Here is a 23,046-nt window from a genome sequence, read left to right on the forward strand (position 1 = left end):
GCGTCCCCGCCACGCCTCTCGTGACTAACGAGAAAAGAAGGGGGGACAGAAAACACACCCCGGTGTCCGAGGGCGAACACGGGATGGCCTGGCGCCACCACGGGGCCTCAGGGCAGCGGGGCAGGCGTGACCTGTGAGGCCAGGTGAGGTCTGGAGTCGAGGGAGCACGGGGCACACGTGTTTCATCCATTTTGGCTTTTTTTTTCATTTTTCTTTTTTTTTAGAAAAAAGCGAGCCACGAGTCATGGCCAGAAAAAGGTGCCTTTGCCGCCAAGGAAAGGTGCGAAGGTGCGCGAGGTGTGTAGAAAGAAAGACGTACGTCCCCTGATACTGTGAAATAAAAACCAGTTGTTAAAAATATGAAAAAAAAACAAAACAAAAAAACACCCCTCCTGTGGGCAGGGCCCGGCTCGGGCGGGCAGCGCAGGAGGGGCGGCTGCCGGCAGAGGGGTCGCCTCACGCGCCCAGGGTCAGACCAGGTTGTACTCCTTCAAGTTCAGCTGCAGGATGGTGTCCTTCACGGCCGCGAACACGAAGCGGATGTTCTCCGTGTCGGTGGCGCAGGTGAAGTGGGAGTAGATGATCTTGTCGCTGTCGGGGTTCAGGTCCACGAACATCTTCAGGATGAACTCCCGGGCGGCCTGCGCGTCCCGCTGGGGCCCTGCGGGCAGGGAGGGCTGTGCTGAGCGAGGCGTGGGCGCGGCCCACAGCCCACCCCACCCACCCGGCGCCTACTGGCCAGCGGACACAGCTCTGAAAACAGGGCACTGGCCATGAGGACACCTGTCCTGGTGAGCTGTGGTCTCCTGCCGTGGCCTCCACCCAGCCCCCGCACCAGCCCAGCCCCCCAGCCTTGCCCACCTTGCGGTGTCGCCAGGACCACCCTGTCGCTGGGGCTTCCACCTCCTTCCCCGTCCCCTCACGCCCCTCCCCTAACAGCCGCCCGAGGCCCACCCAGCCTCTCCGGCGCTCAGGCTGCAGGCAGAGCTGCGGAGATCACGGATGACAGGCCCCAGCACGGTGCTGCTCCCCGCCCGCCATCCGCCTGACCCTCTAACACGCCTGGACACAGGCTCCCAGCAAGGGCACCCCCAAAGGTGACACTGCCAGACTCAAAGGATCAGGCGCAGAGGAGCTCTGGGCCCTGGGCCAGACGTGGACACAATAGCAGCGCTCCGTGGCAACACCACTAATACTCCCACGCAGGTAAGGGCCAGGTGACACCCTCCCCTGGCCAAATCCCCAGACCCAGAGGGGTCCAGCGTGTGGAGACCCCAGGGCTTGGCCCTGCCCCAGCACAGCCCCATGGGGCGGGGGGACCACGGGAGAACAAGCCCAACCACCCGGTTCCAGGTGCCCGGTGGGAGCTGGGCAAGGCAGTGTGCCCCTCCCGTGGGAGCCCCCCCGGACCCCGCATGGAGCGCCCCGCACCGTCGAACTCGGGGAAGTAGTCCACCAGGTGCGAGTGGAGGATCTTGTCCTCCAGCAGGTCCTTCTTGTTGAGGAAGAGGATGACAGAGGAGTTCTGGAACCAGGGGTAGGTGATGATGGTCCGGAACAGCGCCTTGCTCTCCTCCATGCGGTTCTGCAGACAGACGGCAGCCTCGAAGGGTGTCCACGGGCACAGACACCGCACCCCTGTACCCTTCTGCCCTCTATCCAGCACCCCTCTACCCCTGCACCCACACCTTCCACCCCTGAACCCTCCACCTGCACCTTCTACCTCTGCACCTCTCCACCTGCACCCTCCACCTCTGCACCCTCCACCCCTGCACCCTCCACCTGAACCCTCCACTCACACCCTCCACCCCTGTACCCTCCACCTGCATCTCTCCACCAGGGCCCAGCCCAGCCTCAGCACATCCCTGACGCAGGGGCGGGACCCTGCAGAGGAAGGGCTGGCTCCCCAAGTTCACCCTGCTCGCCCACCTCATTGTCCGACTCCACGAGGACTTGGTCATATTCACTGAGGGCTACAAGAAACATGATGGATGTCACGTTCTCAAAGCAGTGGATCCACTTCCTCCGCTCCGATCTCTGTCCTCCAACATCCACCATCCTGAAAGGACAGAGCACCACAGAGGACTCAGCCACGGCGGCCAGCCCGCAGCGCTGGCAGCACCCACCGAGCCCTTCCTGCCAGAGACGGCTGGATGTCAGTGAGAGCCAGGCAAGAATTCCCTCCGTGAGCGGGGGGCACGGCCTCTCCAGTCCCTGCCAGGGAATCCTGAGACCACGGACCCCAGGGAGCGGGTGTTAGTGGCAGGTGTGTAGGGACAGAATCCCAGTGGATTCTGGGTGGCGACGTGAAGCAAGGACCTGGGAGGCCACCTGGGACCCCCATCCTGAGCCTGAAATCCCCCGGGCAGAAGACCTCTCCCTCCACAGGGTGACGGGCACAGATATTCGCCGTGGCACCATCGACAAGAGGAAAAACTGGACACCGCAGAGTCGCTCTGTTCAGAGCCACAGATGGATCGCAGGACCCACGGGGCCGTGGCCATGACGGAACGGTGGCTGCAGAGGGCCAACCCGTCGCCCGCACACTCGGCGGGAAGAGGAGGTCGCAGCATTTCCTGTCCCGCATGACAAGCACCGAAAAGTAATCATCTCAGGTGTGGAAACGCAGAGTGAGCAAAAGCTTATGAGCTCAGAGGTGGTGCACGGGGACAACAGGTTCACAGTGGGAGATTCTCTTCTTTCTACCTGTGAATCTCCTAAGTTTTCTACAAAGAGGGAAGACGCTGTGTTCTTCTTGAAAGAACACAAGGGCAGAGAGGGAGAGCGTCCCTCAGGCCCCGGGCCAGGACAGAAACCCACGGCGCCCCATGCGCACAGCAGCAGGGCTGCCCAGGCCACAGCGCGTGGTGGGATCTGCGCAGCCGGGGTCTGCAGAGCAAAGTCTGGCAAGCACAGGTGGATGGTAGACGTGCCAGGTGACTCTAAGGGACAGGGCAGTGACCAGCCAAGGCCAGTGCCCGGATGCCAGGCCACACCAGCAGCTGTAGCCAGTTGGGAAGGACCATCAGTGCCGATGGCACAGGGGCCACAGCTTTCTTGGACCACGAGGCCTCCCCAGCACGTCACAGCCAGCACGGGGCTGAGACCCAGGCCCCAGGGCCTCATCTCCACCCGAGGGGCCAGGCTCCTCCTCTCGTGCACTGGGGCAATCGTGTCCCCATTTGATGCCTCCAGTTGGGGCCCTGGGCCACGAGCTCAGTCCTAGGGCCCTGCCTGCCCTCACCCGGCTCAGGGGGACAACGGTGGTAGTGGCGTGGGGCCCATGATACAGCTCTGCACCCAGCACTGAGGGGCCGGGAAAGACGTTGGGAAGGAAGTGACACACCGGCCTGGCTCAGGGAGGGGGCGGAATACTCCTGACAGAGGACACAGAAGGCCCAGGCTGAGGCAGAGTGAGGGGCACCCTGAGCCACGAGCTGGAGTAGGGTCGGCCCCAGATCCGCCATGACTGCTGCCCTGGTTTGGACACAGACAGCAGACAGGCACACGGAAGAGCCCCCGTGAAGACAGAGGCAGAGGTCGGGATGACGCTCCCACAAGCCGAGGGACACTAAAGACGTTCCTCTGGCCGCCACCAGAAGCTGGGACAGACCCTCCCTCACAGTCTCAGTAGGACCCAGCTCTACGCACTGCTTGACCTCAGACTTCCAGCCTCTGGAAATGGGATACTAAGTGCCATCGTTCATGTCACCCAGACCGTGCTGCTTTGTCACGGCAGCCCCAGGCCACGCGTGCACTTGGCCCTGGCATTCAGCAGCTCTGGACAAGCCACGACCCCGCAGCTGGAGACTTCACGTTGGGGGGAGAACACACGGATGGGGCTGTGTCCTCAGGGACGGCTCCTCCCGGGAGGTTCCGTGGCCAGGCCCCCAAGTCCCTACTGCTCCTTTCCTGCACGTGCCCGGATGACAGTCACTTACTGACGAATTGTATCTCCTGTCCTGGGTCACACACTCCCTGAAGACCAGTGAGCCTTCTGCCACCACCCCCGCCCGCCCCAGGTGCCAGTGTCGGGGGACGCACCTGAAGATGATGTTCTCCAGGTCGAAAGGGTACTCGATGATGCCCGTGGTGGGCACGCGCACCCGCAGCACGTCCTGCTGGCTGGGCAGGTAGCCCGAGGTGGCAATGCGGTCCACGTCCGTCAGGTAGCTACGACACAGCGGACAGGGCTGTCAGGCCGGCCTGCCGGGGAGGGCAGGGACCCAGGCATGGGGTCTGAAGCAGCCGGGGGTGCTCGGAGCAAGACTGGGACCGGGGTCGGGATGGGGGCTGCCAACCTCTGTCCGGGGCCAGAGGGAGCAGGTTCGTTCCCAGGGTCTTGGAGAACAGAAACGACCCAGAACAAGAAAAGCTGCCGGGCTGCAGATTCCAGCTGGTTTCTGGGAGCTTGTACTAGACCTGCCCAAGGCCGACAGTCCCCAGCTCGGGGGGTTTCCACAGACAGGCCTGGGTGGGTTGGAGGGGTGACTTTTTTTATATAAACTTATTAATATTGTTTTAGAATAGTTTTTTTTTTCTCCCTGAGACAGAGTCTCGCTCTGTCACCCAGGCTGGAGTGCAGTGATGTCATCACAGCTCACTGCAGCCTCCAACTCCTGGGCTTAAGTGATCCTCCTGCCTCGGCCTCCCAGGGTGCTGGGATTACAGGTGCGCCACTGTGCCCGGCCAAGAGTAGTTGTAGATTTACAGAAAGTTACAAATACTCAAAGTCCCCACAGGCACGGGTTTCCTGCTGCTCGCATCGCACACGGGCATGGTATGTGCACAATTAACGAAGCAGCATCTACACAACGTATTAACCGAGGCCCACACTTGATTCAGGCTTCTTCAGTTTCCCTTCATGTCCTATCCTGCCCCAGGGCCCATCCAGGACCCCACAGGACACTCAGTCATCATGTCTCCTCAGGCCCCCCGGGCTCTGCCACAAGCTCCCAGAGGAGGAAACACAGGGAGAATGGGCGGCAGGGGACAGGCTGGCCCTGTCTGTCCCATCAGACCAGGCAGGGAGAGCAGTGCACAGCCTTCCCACGGGGACCTCAGCATGCAGTCATGGCCCCAGTCACCCACTAAAGCACATGTCACCCCCTTATCCCAGGCCAGGATGTCAAGAGGACCCCACTCACTGGTGGTGACGTGGCCCCGGGGGACACGCAGTGGGCAGGACTGAGACAGGCTGGGCTGTGTCCACCCTTCATCCCACCAGTCCTCCTAGAGGACCATGGGTCTGGCCACCCCCCAGCCATATGCTGGGTTCCGACACCAGGGGTGTCTGGGAGCTCAGGACCCCGGGAGGGGTGGCAGGGCCAGGCGCACAGAGGCTGGAATGTCCCGTCACGGGCACCTGCTCTGTCCAGCGAGACGGCTGGGGCGTCCTCCACAGGCAGGAGGGCAGCAGGGGCCGCCCCACTCCTGCTCCCGGGCAGTACTTACTACTTGGCGGAGTCCGAGAGCTGGTACTCCCGCCTCCGGTCGTAGCACTCCTGGATGCCGGGGTCGTTCCACAGGGTCTTGATGGCGTTGACGTACTGATGCTCAAACGTCGTCACCTTCTCCACGTCCACCTCCCGGATCAGGAGCGCGTTGGCCTGCAAGGGCGGGAGGAGGAGGCCGCGAGCTCGCTGGGGGTCTGGCCAGGTGGGGCTGCCCCCCCACGCGCCCAGGGCCATGGGAAACACACGCTGGGCCCGCGGCCAGGTCTCAGCCCGAGTGGGCATTGTGCCAACTGCGCAGTTACAGTCACTGGCTCCCGCTCAGAGTGAATGTGTGTCAGAAAGGCCAAGGCCGACTGCTAGGGACAGTTTCTCCAGACAAGGTCCCCAAAGCAAAATCCACAGTGAAGCAGCTCCGTGAGGGCAGATTCTCCTTCTACTTCCTGAATGTGGGGCCAGGAGGACAAAGGGGTTGGAAACCGCCACACGCATGAACAAGCGTGCTCCTCAGAGATCAAATGAAGTATGACCTAGCAGAGGGGACCTCAGCCCCAACCCCGACAGCAGAACAGAGGGTGGCAGCGCCAGGTGTGGGGTGAACCTGCCATGGGCACAGACAGCGGGAGGCAGGCAGCTGAGTCCGCGCCGCAGCGCTGCTACCTGGTGGCCCAGCTGGCAACTCCAGGGCTCGTTTCCTGCCTAGGGCGGCTTCACTCTTTTGTCCGACGAGCACGTATTAAATGCCATTAAGGGGCTGGGCGCGGTGGCTCACGCCTGTAATCCTAGCACTCTGGGAAGCTGAGGCGGGTGGATCGCTCGAGGTCAGGAGTTTGAGACCAGCCTGAACAAGAGCGAGACCCCCATCTCTACTAAAAAATAGAAATTATCTGGCCAACTAAAAATATACATAGAAAAAAATTAGCCGGCCATAGTGGCGCATGCCTGTAGTCCCAGCTACTCGGGAGGCTGAGGCTACTCGGGAGGCTGAGGCAGGAGGATCGCTTGAGCCCAGGAGTCTGAGGTTGCTGTGAGCTAGGCTGACGCCACGGCACTCACTCTAGCCTGGGCAACAGAGCGAGACTCTGTCTCAGAAAAAAAAAAAAAAAAAATGCCATTAAGGGCAAGCGCCGCACTCGGCACTAAGCATGTGAGTGTCCAGGGTGCTCAACATACACGACACCCCACATGCGAGGTGGCCGGACCCTCACACAGCCCTGGGCAGTGGGGGCATCAGAGCCCAGGTTTGCAGCCAAGGCAGGGACGCTGAGGCCCAGCCGCCATCTGCCCTGTCACAAAGGAAGAAGGATGACCGTGCAGACGGGCACACACGCTACTCAGGGCAGACGCTGGGAAGACGGCTGGTTCCTCCGCCGCTGCGCCGCGTGCCCATCCTCAAGGCGCTCAGCTGGGGATTGCGGAGGGGACAGGGCAGTCCTGGCCTGGCTCCCCTGGCCTCCCCGGCCACAGAGGCCTCAACCACCCTCCTGAGCACTGCTCTCGCCCCGACGGCCCTGGCCTCCAATCTGGGCAGGAACAGGCACCTGGGGGACTTAGACACAAGATGCCGTTCCCAGAAAATCCCACGGACTGGATACTTCCAGATCAGCTCTGCGGGCCACAGGGACTGTCTCGACCACACAGCTGTACCCTTGCAGCACAACTAGCCGCGGACAATGTGCCAACAAGGGGGCACTGAGGTTTACAGGCCCCGGTTCCAGACCCTGATGACATCTGGAGCCAAACAGGAACCCGGACTCCCAGAGAGGTCACAGAGAACAGGGCGGGCAGCAAGCCAGGGCCCAGCGGGCAGGAGACCACACGGCCCGCGCATGCCGCCTCACACCCAGCATGGCCGGGCCCCCAGCTCAACGCCAGGCCTGGGGCTGAGGATCAGAGCACGAGTGAGGGCAGGAGGCCCAAACCAGAGACATTTCAGAATCCGGCTGATTGACCTCAAGCCCTAAAGTAAATGGATTAATTTGAACCATATTTGGATAAATACAGAGTCCCATGCCAAGTGTGAGCCCAGGCCAAATCTCCAGGGTTGAGAATTATAAGCCCCTGAAAACAAATCTACTAAAGCTAAGTGCAGTCCCTCAGCTGCAAGGACTGAGGGAGGCCACTAGCAGGTGTTGGCGGGGCACAGCTGGCAGGCTGTGCACAGGGCAGCCTGGCATATCTCAGAAGGGCAGACCCCAGCAACCCCACTCCCAGGTGCACCCGAGGAAAACGGACACACATCCACACAGACACGTGTGCGCAACAGTCACAGCAGCTCTGCTCCCAGCAGCCAAAAAGTGGAATCAACCCCAGCGTCCACCAGCAGGAGAGTGGACAAGCACAACCTGGACCTTCCACGAGTGGAACATCACTCAGCCACGAACGGAACGAGGCTCTGACACGGGCCACAGCGTGGAGGGACCTTGAGGACATCGTGCTCAGTGAGACGCCAGACACAGAAGGACACACAGTGTGTGACCCCATTTACATGAAATGTCCAGAACGGGCAGACCCACAGAGACGGGACGTGGTTATCAGGGGCTGGGGGAGGGGATGGGGAGTGACTGCTGATGGGGACAGGGCTTCTTTTTGGGGTAATGGAATGTCTAGAATTAGTGGTGATGGCTGCGCAACCGTGAGTGTATCAGAATCCACTGAATCACTCATTTTAAAAGGGTGAACTGCGTGGAATGAATGATACCTCGGTAAGGTGTCATTAGAAACACAGGAGGGGAGGCACCAATCCATGGTCACCGTGAGGGCCGATGCGGGGTACGCAGTGCCTGGTGGGCTGTGGAGGGGATGCGGGAACTCACTCCCAAGGGTGGGCCTCAGTTTCTCCCACTGCAACACAGGGGCACCCACAGCTGGGGGAGGGAAGCCATGGGACCCCACTCAGAGCACCCACCACAGATGCCACCTGGCACTAGAGGAGGCGGCGGCTACCTCCACGCCCACGACGGGAGACAACTCGGGCTCACCTTGTTCTGCTCGTACTTGTACAGGATCTTCAGCGTCTCCATGGCGCGGATCATGGCCTGCATGGCGGTGAAGATGTTCTGGTAGACCAGCTTGGTGAAGCCCCGCTTGTCCTCCTCCGAGTAGCCGGCGCCGTGGATGATGCGCATCTGCTTGATGAACGTGCTCTTGCCGCTCTCGCCCGTGCCTGGGGGGTGGAGGGGGCACAGTGAGGGCGTAGCTGGGAGCCTTGGAACCCTCCCCAGGGCCCCGAGCACTGCCACACCGCCCACGGGGCCTGCTGCCATCCCTGCCCCGCACATGCTCTCCCGACACAGACCCCAGCCCCGCGGGGCCCTTTCCACCCAAGCCCCGTTGGTCCCCATGAGAAGTTTTCCTAGGGCCCCAGAGTTTGGTATTTACATCAGAGCCCAGGCGGTGCCACTGCTCGGAACATGCAGCCCCGCCCAACACCACACCACTTTACAACAAACGCCCCAGGAGGGCCAGGGCCTGAGGAGACAGTGGGCGCTCAGATGCGACCTCCTAGGATGAATGCACCAGGTCCCCACCCTCCCGCTCCCGAGCCCTACCCTGTGGCCCCCAACCACGTCAGCCCCCTGCCACTGGCACCACTCGGCTCTCCCCTCTCTATCCTGCTGCTGTGGTCTGGGGTCACCCAGGACCACCACACACACCACGGGTGGCCCGGAGCATGTCCCTGAACCCCGCTCCCCCCGCATCTCCATTTCTTCCTGCACAAGCGAAAGGGTGACAAGGCCACCTTATGGGGCTTTCCTTGTGTCCGTTGTCACCTTGCTAATGCCACCACCCCTCTCAGAGACAGAGGCTCTTGCTGCCTCAGAAGAACAGAAGGGTGAGCAAGTCAGGCTAGAGAAACCACCAACATATCCCAAATATGTCCCCAAGTCTCTGATGCTCCTCCCTTCCTAATCCTCTCCCCTTGAGCCTGGGCTGGACTGAGTGACCTGCTTCTAATGAATAGAATATGATGGCAGTGACACTGTGTCACCTCCAAGACTAGGTCATAAAGGCACAGAAACTTCCTCCTGGCTCTCTCTGGGATTCCTCGCGCTGAGCTAGCCAGCCGCCATGTTGGAAGGAAGCTCGAGCAGCTGCGTGGAGGGGTCTGCGTGGGAAGGCACTGAGGCTCCCACCAGCAACCACACGAGCACCCACCCAGGAAGCGGCTCCTCCAGCCCCACCCACGCCTTCAGATGAGGCAGCCCTTGTAGGTATCTTGACCACAATTTCTTTTTTATTTTTAATTTTTTTGAGGCAGAGTCTTGCTCTGTTGCCCAGTCTGGAGTGCAGAGTTGTCATCACAGCTCACTGTAGCCCCTGACTTCTAGGCTCCAGCGATCCTCCTGCCCCGGCCTCCCAAGTAGCTGGGACTGCAGGTGTGCGCCACTGCACCCTGCCTTCACTACAATCTCTGAGACCCAAATCCAGGACCACCCAGCAAAGTGCTCCCAGACCCCTGACCCTCAGAAACTACACGAAATAATAAGTGCCCGTTATTTCAAGTTGCTAAGTTCTGCGGTGACCTCATTACACAGCAATAGATAACATCTGACTTCTATGAAGAGCTGCCTCAACTCCCCACCCGTCAGGCCCCTGTTGTCTGCAAACTAAAGCCCCAAGGCCTCCCCCCACCCCGTACCCCCAGACCACTTCTCCAGGCTCCCTGTCACCACTTTCGGCCTCTGAATCTGCCTGAGCCGCGCCACATGTGTGATCCTGTCCCAATCACAGCCACGCGAAGGTGACCACGTGGCCGATGCCAGCTCAGTTCCCCTCACGGCCTCTGCTCCAGAAATCCCCTCAGCCCCAGCACACAGCCCTCCTTCCTGTACTTTCTGGAACCCCCCTTGCTGCCTGCAGCAGAAGCCTTGGCGCAGGTGCCTGGCGCAGGGCCCCAGCAGCCTGGAGCAGAGAATGGTCCTGTGTGCCCCACGGCAGCCACACGCAGTCCTGCCTTCAGGAGGCACTTGACGATGCCCAGTAGCTGACCCCTGAGCTCCCGCAGGGGACGCCTGTGTCACAGAACACCACACACATCACACATTGGGAGCCCTGGCAGAGCTGCCTCTTCCCAGTACTTTCGTCACCCACCTCAAATCCTTCATGGAATAAATACAATCTGACTTCAATTCTGTCATCAGGTAGTAATCAGCCTCCCCCACCCTGTCCTTCCTCAGCTCACCTTGTCCACAGAATCTACAAGAGGCCAAGCCCACCGATTCCAGCGCAGGGCGGGCAAGTGGTGTACCTGTGACGCCGCCTTCTCCCAAGTGACCCACGTACCCTCTTCTCTCACCGCACTCTGCAGAGACAGGCGGCGTGGAAGAAATGGGACCCTAGACCAGGGGTCCTCAGCGTCACTGACAGTGTGGCTGGATCAGGAACCCTGGGCCCCGCAGGGCGCTGAGCAGTGTCCCTGCCTCCACCCACTCCATGCCAGGAGCATCCCCAGTTGTGACAACCATAAATGTCCCCAGATGTCATCCAGTGTCCCCTGCAGTGGCAGAATCACCCCTGGGTAAGACACTATTTTTAACAAAATGCTATTACAAGAGATGGCTGCCCGCCGGTCTGTGTGGAAGGGCGGCCCACCTGGAAACAGCAAACAGGCGCAGGACCCGCAGGTCTGCAGGAAGCAGAGACGGGCCCATGCTCGGGCCAGAGGGCACCACCCCTTGGTAACTCTGCACCCAAAGCACGAGGTCCCTTGGGCTGGTTGCAAACGCCTAAGTTATAATACAGAGAAGCAACGCTCGCAGCCTCACAGGATGCTAGGAAGACCAAGACAGCCATGAAGGAATCTAAAAGCCACAGATCACTACTCAGACGAGAACAGACCTGGCCTGGTCCTGCTGCTTTGGGTTTTTCTAATGAAGGCAAAAATGAAAACCACAGCCCTGACGCAGCAAGGCCCCCATGCACTCACACACATACATGCATACACACATGCACACGCATGTGCATGCATGCAAGCATACATGTGCACACTTGGCACAGATATGCACTTTACACACGCATACATATATGCACACACATGCACACATGAACACATCCAGCCGTGCACAGCCGGGCAGCTGCAAGTTAATCCATGTGCAACACCCCAGCTGTGTGGAAGCCACCTGTGTCCCGTGTACCCTGGGTGAATAAGCAAGGAGCATTATCCACCAAGGCCAGGAGAGGCAGGGGTGGGAGACAGGAGGCCAGCAGGAACCCTTGGCCACTGGAAGCAGAGCCAAGCCCAGCTGGCCCTGGGCTTCCGGCCACCCCGAGGCTCTGGGTGGCACCCGAGCCCAGCAACGGGACCCAGGTGTGTCTTTTCAGGTACGTTGGCCCAGCCTTCCTTCCAAGTCACCCCGTCTCCAGCAGCCAGCTCAGCTGTTGCCACATCCTGCCACAAGGCACCGTGGAGCTAGGATGCGGCAGTCCCCACACACCACACCTAAGGTCTCCAGGTGCCTGGGTCCTACCCAGGACCTCATGTCCCACCCTGGAGCCTGATGGCCCGGGATCTTGGTCAGCGGAGGCCTCGCTCCCGCCCCCAGCAAAGCCAGAGCTCAGGCCTCGGGCCTCCATGTCTCCGCCTGACCCCGGCCTGCCCGGCCTCAGCCACGCCCCCCCTAAAAGACACGTCACCTCCCAAATCCTCACTGGCTGCCCAGGCCTCAAAGCGACATGCAACACACCCGAGATATGGCCTCACTCCGGACTGTCCACAGCATCCTGCCCCCACCCCTGCCCAGCACACCCCAGGGCCCAGGCCACCCTGGACCCATGAGTTCCTCAAACACCCGCGTCCCCCCACACCCGCACGTGGAGGGCACAGCAGCGTTGTTCATAACAGGCAAAAGCAGAAGCAGCCAGAGGACATCCCACAGCCGGACAGCCACACAGACGGCCACGGCGTTACCACGGAACCTGCCCAGCAGTGCACACGGGGGGCGCTGACTCATGCACCATCACGAGCGATCCGCAGGGGCCGTCCTGACCGGGGAAACCAAAGGGCTCCATCCCTGTGGCTCCACTGTGAACACTCCTGAATGACTGCTGTCCCCCCAAATTCTCATGCTGAAACCCTCACCCCCAAGGCAGTGGCCTCAGGAGGGAGTCCCTGGGGAGGTGCTAAGGTCAGGCCAGAGCCCTCGCGAAGGGCTCGCTGGCCCCTGTCCCACACGAGGAACCGCGAGCAGCGCTGTCAAGGAACCAGGAAGCGGCCCTCACCAGACACGGAGCCTGCAGCGCCTGGTCGGGACTTCCGGCCTCCGGCACTGCTCACAAGCCACCGGCTGCGCTGCCGTCACAGCAGCCCAAGCTGACAACGTTTTGGAAATGGAGGGCAGACTGGTGGTGGCCGGGGTCAGGGACAGGCTGGGCGTGGAGCAGCCACCCTGCCTCACCCGTGGTGGCAGCCGCACGCACCTGCGCAGGCGAGGGGGCAGTGTGGAGCCTCCCCCAGCCCTCCCCGGGAACCTCGCCCACTCCAGGTCCAGCGGGAGACATGCAGTCCACTTCCGCAGGTGTCCTGGCTCCCGCCGCGGCTGGGAGCGTGATGAGCTCAGACCCTCCGGGAGCCGTGGTCGTGGGCGCCCGCGGCTGTGAGCCTCGCTCAGCTCCACATTAAATAGAAACCACCCCCACCGGCCTCCCCCCCAGCCGCGGGAACTCCGGCTGCAGAGCCCAGATGCCTGGTGTCAGGAAGTGCCCAGCACTCCCACGATGCGGTCTCTTCTCCAGGACGACACTGCGCTGTCTCCGCTGTGGGGTGTGGCGCTCCCTGCACGTCTGCGCGCTGCAGTGTGGCTCCCTGAGTGCGGGACTCTTGACTGCCCCGCACGCCACGTCCCCAGCCACTACCCAGGCTTGGCACACAGAAGACACTGCAAAAACATTTTCTGAATGGAACGGATGCCGGCTCCCTCTGGAGCCCTGCATTCCCTGTGTCCACCAGGCCCACTTGCCCTCTGTCACCAGCCCTGGCTCCTCTGAGAACAGGGCCCACGGCTCCTACCCCTGGGCAGCCTGGGTCTCAGGGAGGTCCCCACACAACCGCAAGCAAGGTGCTTGGGCCCCCGAGACCACTGGGCCCACCTCAGGGGCTGGCAGGTCCAGGGGGGCACGGGACAGGTGGGCTGGCGCCTGTCGGGCGCACGCACCAGGAGGGTGAGTCTGACTGGTGCTCCTGCAGACGGACTAACTCCCAGGGAAGGGAAACGAAAGCCCCGCTGAGAATGAGAAAACCACTGTCCCATCTCAACCAGTGGCTGAGATCTACGAAGGCCACCTGGGAGGAATCCGTCCGTGCCCAGCTCCTGGCAAATGTCCCCGAAATGTGGGAGAGGAAAAGGGAAGGCAAGGGACAAGGCCTGGAACAGACAAGCAGGGCTCGTCTGACACTGCTCAGAGACTCGAGGTGCCAGTGGCCTTGGAGGCAGAGTGGGGACAAGATCTGGGACCAGAACATGAGTTAGGGCCCAGAAGCCCAGGGCTCCAGGCTGTGTCCCGGCTGCGGTGCCCAAGACTGTGGGATGTGGGTCAGGAATGGCAGGCCTGTGGGGAGGCCCAGGTGGGAGCACAAGCCAGGAGCACAGCCAGAGCTGCTCGCCCCACCCGCAGAACTCTGCTAAGCGCTCCTCAGCAACAGTGAGAAGACAGGTTGGTGGCAGGCTGCACGCATGCACACGTGCATGTGATCCCAGCTCCTGGAAGCACAGTCTAGAGACAGCATGCTGACCTCAAGCTGTGCCAACAGGTGCGAGACCCGAGGCAGGCAGGGGGAAGAGGAGGGGGGTCGAACCTCCTGCCGCTGAGCATAGAGGGTGAGGCCCACGCCTGGGGCCAGCTTCACAGACAGCCTCTCGCCAGCCCCAGGAAGTAAACACCACAGTGCCTGTTTGACTCGTAGGGAAACTGAGGCACAGAAAGGTCAAGCAGCCTTCATGAGGTCACACAGTGGCTAACTGCTGGGCCTGAATAGACTTGGGTCTCCTGGCTTCACTGGCTGTTCCCGCCAGCCCAGGACGCCCGTCTGCCCTGCTCCCCCACGCAGGCAGCAGGGAGACGCGCTTCTCAGCCAGCGTCAGCCCCGAAGTGCACCTGTGGGTGCCCGAACTGCTAAGGCACAAGAAAGAGGCCCGAGACTCACTGCCCCGCGGGGGCTGTGACAGCCAGGGACAGAGGTAAGATGGCCTCTGGACTCAGCACCATAATCTTATCTCCGCGGCGGTGGCAAAGTCTGCTGCAGAGTGGGGAGGGGGGCACCCCTCCCCAGGTGCCTCAAAGGTACAGACACTAACAGCCTCTCAGCAGCCACAGGGCCACGCTGCCTTGTCACATCTGAGGTGTCTGTGTAGACTGACCCAAGTTGGGAGTGGCTGTCCCCATCGGATTAGGTTGGTGTCACTCATGTTTTTCAAGCCCTTGTCCCCACATGCTGGGGTCTTGCCACAGCCCTCTCTGAGGCGAAGCCCCCTGAGAGCTGGGCAGACCCCACAGTCTAACCCAGCCATGGGCGCGTGGGCGTCCACCTGAGGGACAGTGACAGACCTACTTGCCAGCTCAATGACTGTCACCCACGACGCTGGATGAGATGGCCAACGGGGGAGGGCCAGCCAGGGCGCACGCCAGACCCGCCTCTCCTTCAAACACCTGCCGCCCAGGGGCCTGCAACGAGGGCTCTGCCAGCCAACAGGCCTGGGGCCGGAGCCAACCAGTGCAGAGGGAGGAAGGGCTGTTTGCTGGAGTCCACACACCCCAGTGTTCACCCAGCGCCACGGCACGAGGGCCACGCCAGGCCCAGGGATCAGGAAAGGGGCAGAACAGCCAGCTCCCTGCAGGCCGCCCCCGAGACCCCACAGGGCGAGGAAGTCCCAATCAGGGGCCGAGGAGACCACCGCCTGCCAGTGTGGACACCTCTAGCAGCCACAACAAAGTGCTTTCAGCTCCGTCACACCCCAGTGACCCTTGCCAGAGTCCTACAAAGTCACAGCCGTTTTCGCATGACAGAAGAGAAACTGCAGGTGGGATGGTGTGTGGGGCACCAGCCCTGGAGCCACCACAGGCAGACACCTGCCTCCGGCACTTGCCACCCCGGCGCCTTCTGAGCCCAGGGTCCCTGTGTAGATGGCACCGAGGGGGCGCCCCCCAGGGTTGTTCTGGCAGCCATTCAGGGAGAAGGTGTGCAAGGGAGCCCACAGGAAGAGCAGCAGCGGGAGGACAAAGCAGCCGCCTCTGCTTGCGAGCGCCCACCCTGCACGGAGCACGTGCCTCTCATCCGCTCTGCCCACGGTCCTGTGGGGGGAGTGGGGGAGTCTCTCCCATTCGACAGATGAGGAAACTGAGGCTTGGAGAGACACAACAACCCACCCGCGGTCTCACTCCAGAGCACGCTCCCCCCACACCCACGCTGGCTGGCACGCAGCAGCACAGGTTGCAGGAGGGACCTGGAAGGAGCGAGCCATCGTCCCAGGGGCCCCACCTGCCCACGGAAACAGAGCCCCCCGAGCAGTGAGCCCTCAAGCTCACCAGGGAGCTTGTGGGGTGCCGGGAGTGCCAGGTTACTCCCCTCACTGTCCTGGGTGGCCTTACTTCAAGTAGCCAATGACAGTCACTCAGCAAGCACCTATGAAGCCTGCAGGGCTCGGTGCCACATGCAGTGGGGCAGGGGACAGAGGACACAAAGCTGACCGATAGCCACTAAACAGGCAGGGGGCTCATGAGAGACATGGGTCAGCGGTCCTCAACTGGGGCGGCTCTGTCTCCAGCGGACACCAGGCGATGTCTGAGGACATTTGTGGTCGTCACACTGGGGGCTGCTCCTGGCATGGGCGGGGGGAGGCAGGGATCCTGCTCAGCACCTGCAGTGCCCGGGACACCCCTCCCCAAACATCCAGGGCACAGAGCCTGGGAAACCCACTCAAGGTGTCCAGCGAGCTGACCCCAGACCCCAGGGAGGGACTCTATGGGGAACAGGTTCTCAAGGAGCACAGAGGTGCCAAAGGGGCTGGACGTGGGCCATGGCTGGGTCCTCGACCCCACTGCCCCCTGAGGACACTAAAGCACAGACCTTAAGTCCCACAGCTACAAGTGGCAGTGGTGGGCTCTGAACCTGTCTCCCCAGCCCACACCCCTGACCCTGACACCACAACGTTCCCAGGCCCTGGGGATGTTCTGTCCACTGCAGTTGGGCACCTGGTGGCCATGGGGGAGCCTGGACCAGAGGCCACCAGCATCAGAGAAGCCAGTCATGGGAGTCTTCTGGCCCAGGGGCAGAGGGCAGTGGGGGACTGCAGGAGACACCCTGGTGGGGGACGTGGCCAGGCCCAGGTGACCAGCCCAGGTCTGCATCCAGGCGGTCAGTTCCAGACAGCCCAGTGAGCCGCCAGGTGCCCGGCGCAGGACAGACCCAGTGGCTGGCAGGAGGCTCCTGGGGCAAAGGCAGGGCTGGGGTGGGAACCACACGCGTTTGGTAGTGGCTGCACAAACCCCCCTGTCTGTGAGCAGCCCAGTGTCTGCTGAGCAACAAACTCTCGAGTGGCCCTCCCCAGACACGCCTGTGCTCTCTGTCGCCCTGGCCGGCAGGCCACCGAGGCTTACTGCCCTTGATTCACAGGCCGAGGTGCACGGCTGGGAAACAACTGCCCTACAGGGGACCCACTTGGCTGCAGGGAAGCGACAAGCAGGCCCGAAAGCCACCCCCCACCTCACCAAGGTCTGTCCAACTTCTTGGCAAGGGGCTGGGACGTCCTGCTGAGTGTCCTCATCCCAGAAGGAGAAGGGCTCCACCGCAAAAAATCAGAAAGGGAAACCTTCTGTGGTTACATGTTGGTGGGGAAGCCCTTCCCCCCTCACCACAGTGCCAGCAGGGCCGGCAGGAGGCACGGGGAGGACAAGTCCCCGAGGACCTCAGAGCCCATGGAGATGCGGCCGTGGCGGGAAGGGAAACCCAACTGCACTTCACTCGACCCGTCACAGCACAAATTGTCTTTTTCCTGGGGAATCAGTTCAGTTGCCGGTCCCTGCAGGCCACGTGGTGCAGGGGAGGTGTGTCCCTGCACCTTCCTGGGCAGACGGGGAAACTGAGGGTGCAGGAGGCCCAACAGCAATTCTGCACGCCTGCCGACAGATGTCTGCAGCACTTCCGGGGCTGCGCCCTGAGAAAGCAGACCCTTCGGCAAAACGCATTAATAACAATTAATTAAGTGTAAGCGTTAAGGACGTTAGAACATGTCCTGGGCTGAGCCTCTGTGTCTCCCCAGCCCGGACTCCAGCCCAGGGAATCAAGGTTGGAGGAGGCCATCCAAGGACGCTTCCTGCTCCCACAGTCTTCTGGGACACAGCACAGCCACCCTGCCAGGCGCCAGAGGCCACACTCCGCGCCGCCCGGCACTGGGAGGCACGCCCAGCCCTTCCCGTGGGGCCACCACACCCCACGCCAGATCCCAGCCTGTCACTGCTCTGTGAGGCTGGTGCAGGCCGGACAGGAAGCCTCCGGAACCAACCAGCCTGCTTTATTTAGAAAGCCCAGAGCCACTCGGGCTGGGCCCTGCTAGCAAGCCCGGGCTCCGGCAACAGGCGTTCCCACGGAAGCCCTCCACCTCCCTGCTCTAACCCTGCCCTGAGCAGCGGCTGAGGGCTGAGGGGCCTCCCTGGCGGATTCCTGCCGAGACAGAGACACCACGCCATGGGCTGCACCGGGAAGGCAGGGCCCATCAAGCTTGCCGGGAACCGGCTCCAGGAACTCCTAGCTGGGCCTGCAGCCCCACAGGGTCCTCCCGGGAGAGCTCGCAATGCCCAGGGAGGACCCGAAGAAGGTGGCAGCGACATGCCCTGCAAGGAAGCTGGAACAGCAAGTGCGCTGAACACACAGCACGTGCTCATCACTCCCGCGCCTATCGACAGCTGTCACCACCACTGACACAAATGCCAATAAGGACAAACCTAAAGTATCAGCCACTAAAACTGAATATATGTGCACACGTTCACATGTACACTGAGCATTGAATTCTCACACGCACGGCCGTGACTGTCCAAACAAAAATATTCACTCTATGAGCACTCAAGAAAATTTCTGGCAAAATAATTCCACTGCCTGCCCACCAGCTTTGCTGTGTGAGCATGCAGCGTGGCATACGGCCACGTGGCAAGGATTCTCGCAGGGGGCAATTTGCCTGCAGGGGACACTGGGTGATATCTGGGGACATTTGTGGTTGTCACACTGGGGGGGCTCTCCCTGCATGGAGTGGGTGGAGGCCAGGGACACTGCTCAGCACCCTGCAGTGCCCAGGATGGCCCCACCCCAGAGGATGAAAGCAAACTTTCACACAGAGTGACAGAGGTAGCACGGGAGCCAGGGCACCGAGTGCAGCTCTAGGACTTCCTCGGGGCCACTCCCCGCACCCCTCGTAGGAGGCATTAAAAGTCCCCGCCAGGCTGACCAACCTCAGAGGTCGCGCGCAGCCCAAGGGAGACAGCATAGACAAGACCGAGTGGACAAGACATTTTCCCAGAACATGCCCCACCTGATTCCCAAGACTAGAGGGAAGATGCCAGAAACACCCAAAGAAACGAGACCTCCCATGCCCAGATGCCCAGCGGGGTGACAGCAGGCCCCACCTTCACTGCATGGGAGCCGTGGCGGAGCTGGTAGGTTGAAGCCCCCACTGCTAAGGGGAAGGGGAGGAAGGGACTCCGGAGAAAAGCGAACCCCAGCTCGCCTGGCCCTGCTGCACAGGGGACAGACATGGTGGCCTCCACTCAGAGGTACCCAAGTACATCATCCGCAGCAGGCACGTTAACCACCTGCTGCAGCCCAGCTGTGGCTCCCCTGGCCAGAGTCTCAGTCCCACTCTCAATCTGCTCCCTGCAAAACACGGACGGTCGCATGCTCGGGCTGGCTCACTGGGCAAACGGAATGAGTCCTACCAGCAAGTGGGAGCTGGGCAGAGGGCCCCTCCCCTGCACCCTGGCACCCCAGCCCTGGACCTCCCAGCAAGCGGTCCTCCGCCTGGGATGCAAGGTTGCTTAGATGGGAAGTTTTCTGAGGGTCTGTTGCATCACACTCCCACAGGGTCCCCTCAGGGTTCAGGCCACAGTCACCTCCTCTGTGAAGCCCTCCCAACCCCAGGGCAGGTTCCTGGTCCTCTGCATTGCATTTAAACCTGTTCTCTTTGGGTCTTATAGGCCTTCACCTCGGACCTGCCCCGCCATGCCTTGAACCTCACAACAACTTCCCTAGACAGGTGCACGGCCCCCATTTTACAGGGCGGGGGGTGACTTCTAGGGTCACACAGTGGGGGAGGGGTGGGACTGCAGACACAATTACTGCTGCAGCCGACACCACCTGGCCACAGGTGGGCACTGGACAAAGGCTTATGGGATGGGCCACTACACTTTCAGACCTGCTCCAAGCCGTGGCAGCAGATGCAGTAGCCCATCCCTGTGTCTTTGAAACCTGTGTCGCTCTCAAGTCCAAAGTGCAGGCACAGAAACCTGGGTTGCCTCAGGGAAGGTGGCAGGGGGGTCTGGAGGTCACAGAGCCACAGGGCAAGGCTATCTGGTAATATCCTTATGACACCACTCCAAAATAAAGTCTACCACCCTCTGCAAAAGCCATCCAGGGCCACCTTGTCCTCTAAAGTACCACCACTCAGGCCCCACCACCAAATTTCCCCGAACTTTGAGGTTACCACTCTGCCTACTTGTCCTTCCTGGAAAGATGGCCCGTTTTCAAGCCTTTGGGTAAATCAGAACACAAGTTTGGAAATAAGTCAGGAAGGCATTTCATCCCTGGTGCCTCTCTGAACCGAGGCGTGGAGGGCTACGGGAGGGTCACAAGCGGAGACACAACACACTCTCCGCCACGATCTGCCACCTCCCAAAGGCGAACCAACACCAGCTCCTCCTCAGGTGCACCCTTTCTGGAACAGCCCCTCATTTTCCACCTTGTCCACAGCCCAGGAGCTAGTCCAGGAGCTTAGGAGGGGAGGGGAGGGGCAGTGCAAGGGCTTCTGTTTTGTAAACGACTGCAGGGCCCGTATTTGGGGTAACAACACACTGCCGACCAGCTCCTTGCAACAGGCTCCTTGCAACAGGTGTGTCTTGGGAAGACAGAGGTTCACATGTGAACTTGCTCCGGGCCGGGCAAGAGGAGCCAGGACATGGGGGCTGCTCCCAAGGAGGGCCGGACCCCAGCTCCCACGGAGGCGCTAAGGAAAGCAGCCTGGGAAAGGCTGAGGACTGGGCCAGTGCTGACAACTTGCAAAGGCTCCCCCAGGCGTCAACCCCACGTGGGCCTCCAGCTAAACAGAAACCCCAGGGGAGGAAAGACTGTCTCTCCCACAGGGTGTGTTCCACTGGAGAGGGAGGGGAGACGTGCGGATGGCCCTGAAGGGAATGGGGGGTGGGGGGGACAGAGGAATCTTTGGAGGGGAACAGGCTCTGCATGGAGAGAACAAGGCCCCACCAGGCAGAAAGAGTCAGGGCGGGACCCTGGGAGGTGAGGGGTGAGTGGGTCTTATGGATTACAGCACAAAGGTCTGACTCTGAAGAGACACTAGGGTGAGGGGGACACCTGGTGGGGTAAGGTCAGAGGGGCTGCCCCTATGCCTGGAGGGGGCCGTCCCTTGAGCAGGGGCAGAGGGCAGATCCTGAAGGGTCCTGGGGGTCCAACACAGACAGCAGAAATCAGGGGCTGACCCCGGAGGCCAACATGGACAGCACAGGCAGGGGCTGACGCTGGAGGGTCCCAGAGGCCTGACCTGGGCAGTAGAGACAGAGGCTGACCACAGAAGGACCCTTGGGCCCGACATGGACAGCACAGGCAAGGGCTGACCCCGCAGGACCCAGGAGCACAGGCATGGGCTGACCCCGCAGGGCCCCGCAGAACCCCGCACACAGGCGGGGGTGGACCCCGCAAGACCCCGCAGCACAGACAGAGGCAGACCCCGCAGGATCCGGCAACACAGACAGGGCTGACACCGCAGGACCCCGCAGCACAGGCAAGGGCTCACCCCGCAGGACCCCGCAGCACACGCACGGGCTGACCCCGCAGGACCCCGCAGCACAGGCAGGGCTGACCCTGCAGGACCCTGCAGGACAGGCAAGGGCCGACCCCGCAAGACCCCGCAGCACAGGCAGGGCTGCCCCCGCAGGACCCCGCAGCACAGGCAGGGCTGACCCTGCAGGACCCTGCAGGACAAGCAAGGGCCGACCCCGCAAGACCCCGCAGCACAGGCAGGGCTGCCCCCGCAAGACCCCGCAGCACAGGCAGGGCTGACCCCGCAGGACCCGGGCCCGGAGGGACGCGCGCCAGGCCCGGCGGCCGCACTCACCGAGCAGCAGCAGCTTGAGCTCGCGCCGCGCGTCGCGCTTGTCCCGCCGCAGCTGCTTCTCGATCTCGGCGTTGATGCGCTTGGATTCCTTCACCTCGTCGCTCAGGCAACACGCCATCATGGACTCCAGAGTCATCGTCCCGGCCGCGGCCGCCGCCGGCCGCCCCCGCCGCCGCCCCCCGCCCCGGACCGGCCGGACCGCCTCGGCCGCCGCCTGCCTCGGCCCTCGGCCCTCGGCCCTCGGCCCTCGCCCGGGCCGGCGCCCCCTCGCCGCCGCCCGCGAGCCGCCGATCCCCGCTCGCGCCGCGCCAGCCGCGGACCCCCGCCCGCCGCCCTCAGCCCGCGCAGCCGCCGCCGCCAACCGCAGCCGCAGCGACCGAGCGACACCGCCGGACAACCTAGCCTGGCTGGCAGCACGGCCCGCGACGGGCAGGCGACGCGGCCAATGGGAGGGGCCGGCGGCCCCGCGCGCCCACATCGGGGGCGGGACTAGCGGCCTGGGCGGGACTTCAGCGGGCCCGGGAGGGGCGGGGTGGGGCGGGACGGGGGCGCCCGCGGGTTTGGTTGCGCCGACGTGGGAAGGGGGACGCGCAGCCGGGAGCCGGGCGGGGCCGCCCGGGATTGTGGGAATGTGGAGGACTTGGCCGGTCCGCCTCGGCTGCGCTGGGCTCGGCTCGGCCCCGCTCGGCCTCGCTCGGCTCCGCTCGGGCAGGCCAGGGAGGGAGAGGCGCCCGCCGACCCTTACCGTCTCCTAACCCGTGGGGAGCTGCCGCTTGACTGCAAAAGAACCTTCCCTCATGTTAAATAGCGTTAATGGGACGCCTACTGTATATCAGCCATTAATGCCAGACACAGCGAAAGCATTAACGGAGCTCCTGCTGTATACCAGGCATGAAACAAGCATTAATGCAGCTCCTACTCTATGCCAGACATCGACCAGGCATTAATGGAGCGCCTGCTATATACCAGACAGGGCAAGTATTAATGCAGTGCTGCTACATACAGGCATGGACCAGGCATTAATGCAGCACCTGCCATATACCCTACACGGCACAAGTTTTTTGATTTTGGGATTTTGTTTTTAGACACAAGGTCTCACTCTGTCACCCAGGCTGGAGTGCAGGGGCATCATCATAGCTCACTGCAGCCTCGAACTCCTGGGCTCAAGCGATCCTCCTGCCTCAGCCTCCCAAGTAGCTGGAACTACAGGCACGCACCACCGTCCCCAGCTAATATTTTTAAATTACTTTTTGTAGAAACAGGGT

General features: G+C 62.0%; 1 protein-coding gene across 1 annotated transcript; it reads right to left on the reverse strand.

Moving 5' to 3' along the window:
* Positions 1–328: 328 nt before the first annotated feature.
* On the reverse strand, positions 329–22,133 carry GNA11 (G protein subunit alpha 11). The gene is made up of 7 exons (XM_045544654.1): positions 21,782–22,133; positions 8,435–8,619; positions 5,455–5,609; positions 4,045–4,173; positions 1,930–2,059; positions 1,432–1,585; positions 329–661 (listed from the first exon to the last, which is right to left on the reverse strand). Exons 1-7 carry the CDS (start codon positions 21,915–21,917, stop codon positions 471–473), a joined length of 1,080 nt encoding a protein of 359 aa, XP_045400610.1. The 5' UTR covers positions 21,918–22,133; the 3' UTR covers positions 329–470.
* Between the last annotated feature and the right edge of the window lie 913 nt (positions 22,134–23,046).

Source organism: Lemur catta, chromosome 1 (genome assembly GCF_020740605.2).
Source record: "Lemur catta isolate mLemCat1 chromosome 1, mLemCat1.pri, whole genome shotgun sequence".
Taxonomy (NCBI): Eukaryota; Metazoa; Chordata; class Mammalia; order Primates; family Lemuridae; genus Lemur; species Lemur catta.

Bases quoted from the DNA above. Each gene is read 5' to 3' on its own strand.
- GNA11 (XM_045544654.1), bottom strand. From the start codon at position 21,917: ATGACTCTGGAGTCCATGATGGCGTGTTGCCTGAGCGACGAGGTGAAG. The intron at 8,620-21,781 runs GTGAGTGCGGCC...TCCACCCCCCAG, and splicing joins GCTCAAGCTGCTGCTGCTCG to GCACGGGCGAGAGCGGCAAG. The intron at 4,174-5,454 runs GTAAGTACTGCC...GCTGTGTCGTAG, and splicing joins CTCTCGGACTCCGCCAAGTA to CTACCTGACGGACGTGGACC.